Consider the following 11,142-nt stretch of genomic DNA (forward strand, 5'->3'; position numbering starts at 1 on the left):
CAGGACGTGCCATCTGGCTTCTTACTCTTCTTATTACCGCCATCCCGATTGAATATTATTTGTAACACTCTGCACCACTGTTGCCTGCACATATTATTTTAAGAATAACTTCGTTTGCCGAACAACAGCTCCCAAATACGACATAGTTTATGCGACCAAAATCATGTTTTGCATTTCATTTTGAAAATTAAAATTCGTGTACAAACAAAACTAATGTAGAATCAAGCATAGAACTACAGAACACAGAAGATATCAAAATTCGGAAATAACTTGTTGTCGTATTTTTTTGTAAGATTATAGTCAGTTTAACAGCTTGGGTCATTCGTGACTTCTGAAGGGTTGGGATTTGAACCCGGATCCTCGGCGTCAGAGGCGTGAATGCTAACTATTACGCTGGGACTGACCCCCTTATTGTCGTATTCCCACTAATGAGTTTCAGCCTAGGTTTCAGCAATACTGAAAGCGATACCGCCAAACCTCGTTATATTTTCCAGTCAACGGTTGCTCGTCGCTTTCAACCAATCAGAAATTGGGTCAATTTTGGGTCAACGAACACCACGGTTGACACTTGGCACGTCCTGTCCTAGCTCAATGTCAGTATTCGCGTTGACGAACGTAAGCTGCTGCCACTTCTAAAAGTTTACTGTAGGGGTGAAGCGGAATAGGAATTTCTTAAAGAACGCAAAGGTCAAAACATTTTGGCAGTTTTACACCCACACGTACCCACCCTGCAATAACAACGAAGTGCGGAACAATACCTGGATAAGATCACAATAGATCAAAATGCTGGTCGTAGTGATAATATCCACACGCACAAAAAATGAGAGACCCACACGTACATACGGGCATTTCTATGAGTGTGCAAGAGATCGTTTAATGCCGTCAATGCGAATCCCTGGTGAGGCTAACCAGTACATTTAACCACAGACTAACAGACGTAACACTAAAGCCCCATTCCATCGCCAATAAAAACGATAATTTCTTAAGCCAAGACTCAAACAATAGTCGCTCATTGGCGGAACTAGCGCTCATTTCTAGGGGGGGCTATAGCCCCAGAATTTTTTTTCGACCATTTTGTTGTTCGGCCAAATCAATTTTTCTAGGGGAGGCTAAATCTCTCCTAGGGGGGGCTTAGCCCTTCCTAGCCCCCCCTAGTTCCGCCAATGTAGTCGCTACGAGAACGCCGCTCGCCTGCGCTGGCGCTGTTGTCAGATGATTCTGGCTTTAGTTTTCAAAAGGTCGCATAATCAACCCTTTTGCATGCATTATGCGACGTCTGTTAGTCTGTGGTTAAATGTACTGGTCAGCCTCGCCAGGGATACTGGCATCAAAATTCGACGCGTCTATCGGACACAACTCAACTTTCTGGTAGGTTTGTTCGCGCTTGCGACATTCGCCGTTTTGTTGATTTGGATGTCTTTTGTCTATATAGCATTTTATATATTGTCATTTTCCCACCCTTTCGTACGTGATGAATTATAACCGTCGCGGGCGAAACCGTCGCCAGAATCGTCGCGAGAGCAAATATCGTTTATTTTGTCAAGTAAATCAATAGCTTACGTGCTAAACAAGCATAATATATGCTTATAACTTACCTACAGCCAAGCAGATTCTCTCTGCGACGATTTCAAGCTATCAAAGAAGTGAGCAGCACGTTTTGTTATCAAAGAAACGGGCAATAGTAATTTAAAAAAGGCAAAATGTGAGGTATTTTCAACATACATTTTTATTCGGGTAAACTGAGAAAACATGAAATTTTCTTTTTGATTTTCATTAATTTCAATACACACACACTTGCATGAAGTGGCGGCATTTACATTGGTGGTATTAGTTTAACCTATAGTTACTATATATATACTATATATATACTATATACATACTATACATAGTAACTATACGCTACATCCGTTCTCACGATTCTCACATAGCTTGATTAAGCTTTTGACATTGTTTACATTTTTTATGCTCAATATACACTTTGTTCTCTGTATGAATGAAGCTCTCAGCAGCAAGTTACCTAGTTATGATTCATTTTCATTCTATCGGCGAATAGTGGCGGAGATAATAGTGTCGTTCTAATTTGAGGCCATAGAGGAGTTGAACGAAATAAACGAAAACATTTATTAGCGGAAGTCTGCCTATCGGCTGTAAAGTGCTGGACACTGATTGGAAAAATGGCAGCAGAATTTCTCGCGGAAAATAATGTTTGCGGCCAAACTATTCTTCAGATTGTATCTGAAGGCAATACTATAATTTGTGAGCTGTTACGATTAAAGGAGTTTATACCGGAGGTGTTTTGGTATGTATTGTTTGTAAAGAAAATATTGTTTTCAAACCCAATTAATGTTAAATCCCAGTTTAAAGACTAAAGATGAACAGCAGCGATACGGCGAGCTTATTATGGACTTCAGCTACTTTCAAATCGCCGACGCACAGGAAGCAAAAATTGAAGCAGATGATAAGCTTCAATACTTGGACGAGGAGATTCGGGACAATTATCTTGTCATTTTGAATCGATTTTATATTGTATTTGAGAGCATTCATAAATATATCAAAGAGTTGAATACTTTCATAGAGGAATTAAATGCGGGTATGTTTATTCAGCAGTCAATGGAAAAAGTTTTTCAAGACGGAGAAGGCAAACAATTACTGGTAAATAAAATTTTTAACTAAAAATATTGTATTTATATAATGCATTCTACTTTTAGTGCGAAGCGCTTTACCTATACGGTGTGATGCTGCTAGTGGTAGACCAACAAATTCCGGGTATTGTGCGTGAACGGTTACTTGTGTCCTATCACAGATATAGTGCATTGAAAACGGACGGCGATAGTAACATTGACGAAATTTGCAAATTACTTCGCTCTACTGGTTTTAACGACGGGAGCGCCAACAAAAAAATGATTTTGAACTATCCAGAAGATTATTTCAGCAGGATACCGATAAATTCTACCTACGTGGAAATGGTCATTGGAAGGCTTCGCTCGGATGATGTCTATAATCAGATAGCGGTTTATCCTCTGCCAGAGCATCGCTCGATCGCACTGGCTAACCAAGCTGGAATGCTTTATGTTTGCTTATTTTTCGCTACAAATACATTACACAATCAAGCGGCTCGAATGCGAGAAATCGTAGATAAGTTTTTCTCGGACAACTGGATAGTTTCTTTCTATATGGGAATAACAGTCAATTTGCTAAGTTCGTTCAACTTCTCTATGAGTAGAGATCATTCTATCAATAAAGCTTCTTGTTTCTCGTTTTACAGACTCGTGGGACTGCTTTAAGGCAGCTAAATCTGCGTTACTCAACACATTCGATACTAATAATTTGAAAGAGATTTGTGCCAAACAGAAGCGCTCAATGGACACGTTGCTTGGTCGGACGAAAAACATTCTGAAAGAGGGCAATCTAACGGAGCAAAAACTACTGGACAATATTCCGAAAGTTACTGCTTTAATTCGCGAATGCAACATAACCGTACGCTGGGTAATGCTGCATACTGGACAGCCAGTAATCGAATATGGCAGTCCGAGTTCACTGAAAAAGTGTCAACAGGTAAAGACACTGATCGAAAGTGATATCGATTTCAAAGGAATTGAATTTTTTGAATTACTTTTGAATACGGCCCAATTGGAAGTACGAATAAGAGAAATTTTTAAAACAATTCTAGACGAGCGAATTCAAAGGTGGGATAGTTTCAAACAAGAAGCTTGTGAGCGGATACAGGATTTAGCGGATGCTTATTCAGGCGTGAAACCAATCGGTAAAATGAAGAAGAATGATAGTCTGAGCAAATGGTTTTTGAACATTCAAAAAGAAATTGCCGGCCTCAGCAATGAACCAGCGCGTTTGAGCGTATCAGGACGTAATATAATTCAGTTGATTCAAGCTTTAGAAGAAGTCCAAGACTTTCACGATCTCAACAAAAACATGCAAGTGAAGCAGAATATGCTCGAAACTCGACAATACCTGCATCAAATGTTTCACACCATTAGCATCAGAGAGGATGATCTCATCAATCTTCAGCTGATTGGTGATTTCAGCTATGCCTGGAGACTTATTGACAGCTACGCTCCAATGATGCAGGAAAACATTAAAAAGCAGCCTGGATTGGTTATAAAACTCAGATCAACCTTTCTTAAGTTGGCTTCTGCCCTAGAAATCCCTCTACTTCGGCTTAACCAAGCAGAAAGTGAAGATCTAATGGATGTTTCCAAATATTACAGCAACGAATTAGCAAATTTTGTCCGCAAAGTAGTTCAAATAATTCCGGAGACTATGTTCTCGATTCTTGCTCAAATAGTTGATTTACAAACCAACGTTATCAAGCAGATTCCCATGCGATTGGAAAAGGAAAAAATGAAAGAGTATGCGCAGTTGGATGAAAGATTTATGATTGCAAAGTTGACATACTCGGTGTCCACCTTTACCGAAGGAATATTGGCAATGAAAACTACATTAGTCGGGGTTGTCGAGCTGGATCCTAAGCAACTGCTGGAGGATGGCATACGGAAAGAGTTTGTGAAAAATGTTTCGGATGCATTTCACAAAACACTCGTTTTCAATCCCAAAGCAAAAGAGTCCGAACTAGAGTCGAAATTAGCGACATTGCATAAAATAATGGATGGTTATAAAAGGTCATTCGAGTACATTCAGGACTATTTGAACATTCATTGCCTTCGCGTGTGGAATGAGGAGATGCAACGGATTATAAATTACAACGTTCAGCGCGAGTGTAACCCGTTCATAAGAAGTAAAGTTCAAGAATGGAACTCAGAATATCAAAGCACTACCATTCCGATTCCGAACTATGAACCCGTTGACATGGCTTCAGTAACGTTTGTAGGCCGCCTAGCCCGAGAGATACTAAGAATTACCGATCCCAAGTATGTGCAGGTTTTCTGCTTTGCTTTTTAAATATGCAATTTATTTAAAATACTTTTTTCTTTTAGAACGACCACATATATTGACATATGCGCTACTTGGTATGATCAAAAGACTCACAAAAGCATTTTAACGAACAAGTTTGCAAATCGCGTAAATGAGACTTGTGGACCTGCGGGACTGGTTGGCCTAAATAGGTTGTACTCATTTCTTGTAACAAATGAGCTGGAAAACTTCCTAATGACCGTACAGCGTAAGCTGCAGCACGAAACGACTTGGTACGATGCGCTAAGTACTGTTGAAGCCGAATTGCAGAAAGCTGATTTCGTGGAAAATCCCGCAAAAACCTACACAAATTTGACTTCCAATTTTACGCGAATTTGGCCTCAATTGCAAGACTGGATTTTAAAAATTGGTCAGAAGCAAATTCTTCGTAGGCATATCGCTTCCGAGTTGAACTGCAGTTGCAAACTGAAATCCACTAAGCTGGAGTCATCACTGCGTGCTATGAACGATGCCATCCTATTGGATATCAAGCGGCACACTCTGGACGAGTCCAAACCACTGCCCAGCGCAGATATGGTATTCGAACTGAACGAGTACTTGGAATATGCAGGCCTCTATAATCCATTCCGAAAGAAGTACATCAGCACAAAAAGTCCTGTGTATTTACCACTGCTGGTGTTTCTGTTCGTAATAGTTCATTTACCCCGTTTTCAGTACATGAAAAATGTCGATAGTCTGATAGCAAAGAAGAAAAATGATGCCATCGATGGATTTCCCACGATAATGGGGCTGTTGACCATTTTTCGACAATTTCAGAATGGCGAGATGGACCTTTTCGTACAGTATACCTGCCAATATGTTACATCATTAGTGGATGTTAATTTAAAGTAAGTAAAAAGTACTGTCCGTTTCCTGAATGACTAGAAGTTAATCGGTTTTAAACATTTTACAGATATAAACAGGAAATTTGTCAAGAGGCAGTAACGGCCTTGCGTTTTCTGGAAATATTTACTCGCGTTGCTGAGATTCCCCGCAAACAGCTGGAGCAGTACATTCCCGAGTCAGTTTTGAACCAATACGACTTTTTATCCGGAGGAAAGTCTTGACAAGATTGGTGGTGCTTTGGTCATTAATTTTTTAGATTTTGAAAATGATGAGTGCTCAAAAATTGTTTGGGGATAGAACGAATATGATGTGATATTAAATTTCTCATTTGACTATGTTGATTTAAAATCAAAATACATAAATAAAGAAGGAAATATTATTAATGGGTATATTATAATTGATTCAAGTCAGACAGCTTTTACAGAACATGAATAAAAAAAATTTGATTTTTAGCTTAATGGAGAATAATAGATGACCTCGAGCTTTTAATGCATGTTTATGGTATAATCATTGTTATTAAATTTCAAAATTACTAAGTACATATTTATTAAAGCCCTTTTAAAGATCTTACTCAATGAAATGCATAGTCATGCTTATCAATAGTCATCTATTAAACATTCGTTTTCCGTAGATACTGTTTACCGGAAGGCAGCTCGACATTAGTTACACCGCTTGGAAACAATTTAGCCAATTCATCTTCCTTTACACTGGGCTGAACCATGCATTCCTGGCCTTGAACCCAATCTGCAGGGGTTGCTACCTTCTTTCTGTCGGTCAACTGCATCGAGTCGATGACCCGAAGTATTTCGGTGAAGTTACGTCCGGTCGTAGCGGGATACAGCAGAGACAGTCGCAGTTTCTTACTGTGATCGACAACGAAGACAGCACGACATGTTAGCGGCAATCCGGCTGCCCCTATTTCGTCTTTGTCAAGCATATTTAATTTTACTGCTAGCTCACGCTTCTCGTCATCGATGATAGGATAGTTGAAATCATCCAGCTTACCGTATGCTTTGATGTCGGTAATCCATTGTTTGTGAGACTCGGTTGAATCACAGGACAGGGCGATTGGCTTTACGTTGCGCTTTGCGAATTCCGGAACCAACTTTGCTACGGCGGACAACTCTGTTGTACATACCGGTGTGAAATCCGCTGGATGTGAAAAGAGGATACCCCATGAATCGCCAAGCCACTCGTAGAAGTCTATCTTTCCAATTGAGGTGTCTGCTTGAAAATTTGGAAACTGGTCTCCAAGATTGAGCGACATTTTCCTGTAACACTGTTATTAATAGAGCAGAAAAAGAAAACTGACGAGTGAAAAGTTTTATCGACACCGGCGTGGCGCGCGTGAAACAACAACTCGCTCTCTTTGTTGTTTTACAACGTCCCTCACAAACAGGATATGTGTCAACTCGAACGCGAAAGGAAACCAATTTGCTGTCAAATTGACACCGTTTTCTGATTGGCCAAATTTCTGTTAGCGAGCGCCCGTAGAGATCTGCCGTGTTATAGAATCGCATAATAATATCATCATGCAGAAGATCGAGCATTAACTTTCTGCATCTGCCGCATCAGCACTAAAGATCTTACTTGGACCTCACAGATAAGGGAAAACCTTGGCGAAAACCACGGTGGAAACCCATTTCAAATATTCAAGCAAAATTTTTTGAAAACCTCCCAAGTAACTAATAAGCATTTCCAATGCAATTTAAATGCAAGCCAATAAGCATTTAAGTTGCCCTAACTGCTACTTAAATGCTATATTTTGGTAAAATATGCGGCTACTTTACTGCTAGCCCTCTTATAGTGCTGACAATGCTTATTTGCAGCTAGTTACCGACAAGAAGAATTTAAATAGAATTGTAGATGCCAATTTACAACAGTTATGCAGTCAAAAGGCTGATAAACAGCAACCTGCAGTATAAAACGCCAGGGATGCTAATAAACGATTGATTTACTGCTTATACTAATGCATATTGGTTACTTGGGCTCTGTTAAAACTGGCCGGTAGTGTAATGGAAACGCACTTGACACGATATTGAGACACAAAAAGTGTTGTCCAACCTGGACAGTTAAATTATTTTCTATAGTTATTCATATCATTTTCCCAGTTCATTCAATGTTTGTTCTTCACAAAAGTACATGCATTTAAGGGTCAAACAGAATACTGCGTCAACTTAACAGTTTTCCCCACCCCACTGTCACAAATGTCATTCCCATACATTTTTCGTGTAGCCAACATCTCAACTAGCCCACAACAAACTTTGCCTCGGACAAAATGTATATGTGAGTAGCCCGCTCTAACTTCAGCCTCGGACGAATGTGTATTGGTAAGCTCTCGAACAAAAATACTTTTTTGCTTTTTTTCTTTTTGTGTCGGACGTGTAGGAAGCGTAAAAGGATGTTAGCCGCATCTTTACCCTTCAGTTTCATACGCCTGGTTTTCCCACGGGTTTACTGTCTAAATTGACACTGACGGATACGTTGACGCAGCATTCTGTTTGGTCCTTTACTCTTTCCACAGACAAACAGACATAACTCACAGAGGTACAAGATGTAAAAAAGTTTACATTTTTGGGAAAATCAAATTACTCAATTGTCGATATGAGGGTAGATTTCAACTAACATTTTTTTTGTTTGATTATAGTCACTTTAACAGCTTGGGTCATTCGTGACTTCTGTTGGGTTGGGATTTGAACCCGGGTCCTCGGCGTAAAAGCACACCACTTCGCTGGCATTGATTCCTAAAAACATTTTTATTGCTTTTTTGTGCTTGCTATATGCAGGTATCAATTAATATAACAAACTTTAGAGTTTTCCACCGTCATACGAAGTTTTGTTGAAAAGTTTTTCCAACTGATATTTTGGATAGATTGCTGGAAAATATTTCTGCATTAAATTGCTGAATTATCACTGAAACACCGAAAAATATTATGCTCATTGGCGGAATTAGCGCCCATTTCTGGAGGAGGCTATAGGATGGTTTCTTCGACATCATCGCGCTTACGGAGACTTGGCTCGACCATCGCATCCAATCTGCCTACTTGTTTGGAGCTGAGTACGACGGCTTTCGGTGCGATCGCAGCCCCAAAAACAGCATGAAGAAAACTGCCCACATTACCAATGAAGCTAAAAGGAACATCCTCGAGCAAATTTGGCTATCCGTACAGCTAGCCGACCGCAAATTATTTATTTGTGTTATCTATTTACCACCGGGTCGAGTTCGTGACAAATAACTGATTGATACACATATTCAGTCTGTATTGTCGATCACTGCTACAGCCTAAACATCGCTTTCCAGGTCACTTTGTCTTGCATACCTCGGCTTTGGATCTTCTCGACCAGGGATGGAAGATCAGTGATTTTGATAAAATCTGTGAGTTATCGCCACACGCACAGATCACGATCCGTACAGATCATGACAAACAGTGAATCTTTAGCGTTGATCACAAGATTTTGTTCTCTAAACAGTCTCAGCAGTCGATCACAGTGTTACATCTTACCTAGCTGCGAGAAAAAAAGTCACAAATTTGGTTTGTATTGTGATTCATATACGATGCACACAGCCAATGGTCTGAATCTGATATATTTCTCAACGCAATCATGCAGTGAACATGATCTGACATGAGCTTTGTCATAATCTGTGCGGATCGCTGCAAAGTGTTTGTCCTGCCTGTAATCTCGACGGATTCAATACGGAAACCCTGCCTGTAAAAATTAGTGACGAGATTTCTGGTTCATTTTCCGCTATTTCCGGGATGGCACAAGGCAGGGTCCCCTAGTGTTTGTTATGTATTTCAATGACATAATCTGCTTACTAAAATGTCCAAGACTCGCCTTTATGGATGATTGGAAGCTTTCAATAGGATTCAGCACTACCGACGCATTATTTCTTCAACAACAACTTGATATGTTGGCTAACTGGTGCAAGGTGAATCATTTGCTGTTTAACCCTAACAAATGCTCTATCTTACGTTTACGAGGAAAAATCAACCGTTACGCTTCAATTTAATCTTAACGGAACAATTGGAATTCACTCAACGAGTCGACCATGTCAAAGATATCGGTATGTTATTAGATGTTAAATTAACCTTCAAGTAGCATATATCGTTCATTGTTGCCAAAGGCTCTAGGCAGTTAACCTTAATTATGCGAAGGACTCGTGACTTCCACAGTATCGAATACGAGTAGTGCTTTACTGGTGGCTTGTTCGGTCTTCATTAGAATATTGCTCTGCTGTATGCATTCCTCACTACAACAATGCCATTCAACACGATACGAGGATCACTGTCAGCTCATTCGAATAGACATTTTCGAAACATCATGCCTGTTTACAGCATTCTGGCAACAGTTCTAGCGCGGTGTTTGCTTCAAGCGCGGTGTTTCCTTTAAGGCCCCCATACACGTACGCATATATTGGGTTGGAAATGAACAAAATGTTGGAGGTTCATTCCGACCAAGCACCGAGCCGAACATTTTCTTCTGCCAGTTTGGTTCGTGGCACTCACACACAAGCGAGCGTGTTGGACGAACATGAATTCACCAACATTTTCGGCCAACATGTACGTACGTGTATGGGGGCCTTTAGACCGCGTTTAACTTTGGGCAAAGCACCCAATATTGACTACCCTCATCGATTGTCCCGAATTCTTCGCCGGATATTTCTAAACGCACCATTAAGAGTATTGCGGATGCGGAGGATTTCTTTGCTTAACCTGCCTTTTCGTACCACCGACTACAGTGCTAATAGCGCCATCACTGGTCTGCAACGTGCATTCAACCTAGTTTCAGTGGATGATGGCTGGTAGAGAGCGAAGCAGCTCATCGGGTATCGACTTTTTCGCGTGCGTAATGGCGGCTACTGGGTACAACTTTCGGAGAACGTTAGCATGCCTTTGGCAACTTTATTCACGTCAAGTTGATATTTCCAGCTTCAATTGTTGTTGTAGAACTTTCAAGCATACGTGAGCGGAGTTCCCAAAAGCAAATAAACATTGTCGAAAACTGTACCCATTAGCCGCCATTAAGCGCGCGAAAAGGTGGATTGGAACTACGGTGGTGATAGATAAGATACTTTTGAAGTGGTCGACGTATTTCTCTACCTAGGTATACGTTAGTCATATGCGGCAACGATATGGGCCGTTAAGTAAAAAGTCGTATTTTGGACTACAAATAAGGCCTTATACGGATTGCGTAGCCAGTTGAGGTCCCGTAGCCTGAAACTCCGTACAAAACTCGCACATAGATTACGAGATATACGAGATATATGGATGCGGATATTGCGTAGCGACCTAGACACGGCAGGTTACAGTGGGCTGGACTCTTAATAAGAATGCCGAATGAGCGACCAAGCAAAACATTATACAG

The 11,142-nt window shown here is 40.4% G+C and overlaps 2 protein-coding genes across 2 annotated transcripts; one reads left to right on the top strand and one right to left on the bottom strand.

Moving 5' to 3' along the window:
• The first annotated feature begins 2,096 nt into the window (after nucleotides 1-2,096).
• LOC128733534 (WASH complex subunit 5) lies at nucleotides 2,097-6,164 on the top strand. The gene is made up of 6 exons (XM_053827185.1): nucleotides 2,097-2,299; nucleotides 2,358-2,652; nucleotides 2,709-3,198; nucleotides 3,266-4,886; nucleotides 4,953-5,777; nucleotides 5,843-6,164. Exons 1-6 carry the CDS (start codon nucleotides 2,175-2,177, stop codon nucleotides 5,994-5,996), a joined length of 3,510 nt encoding a protein of 1,169 aa, XP_053683160.1. The 5' UTR covers nucleotides 2,097-2,174; the 3' UTR covers nucleotides 5,997-6,164.
• Nucleotides 6,161-7,170, bottom strand: LOC128733536 (peroxiredoxin-6). Its single transcript, XM_053827187.1, has one exon. It carries the CDS (start codon nucleotides 7,040-7,042, stop codon nucleotides 6,386-6,388), a length of 657 nt encoding a protein of 218 aa, XP_053683162.1. The 5' UTR covers nucleotides 7,043-7,170; the 3' UTR covers nucleotides 6,161-6,385.
• Between the last annotated feature and the right edge of the window lie 3,972 nt (nucleotides 7,171-11,142).

This window comes from Sabethes cyaneus, chromosome 2, assembly GCF_943734655.1.
Source record: "Sabethes cyaneus chromosome 2, idSabCyanKW18_F2, whole genome shotgun sequence".
NCBI classification, from domain to species: Eukaryota; Metazoa; Arthropoda; class Insecta; order Diptera; family Culicidae; genus Sabethes; species Sabethes cyaneus.

Excerpts from the sequence above, each read along its gene's own strand:
- LOC128733534 (XM_053827185.1), top strand. The coding sequence starts at position 2,175 with ATGGCAGCAGAATTTCTCGCGGAAAATAATGTTTGCGGCCAAACTATT. Across the intron at positions 2,300-2,357 it reads TTTATACCGGAGGTGTTTTG|TTTAAAGACTAAAGATGAAC; the intron begins GTATGTATTGTT and ends GTTAAATCCCAG. Across the intron at positions 4,887-4,952 it reads CTAAGAATTACCGATCCCAA|AACGACCACATATATTGACA; the intron begins GTATGTGCAGGT and ends TTTTTCTTTTAG.
- LOC128733536 (XM_053827187.1), bottom strand. The coding sequence starts at position 7,042 with ATGTCGCTCAATCTTGGAGACCAGTTTCCAAATTTTCAAGCAGACACC.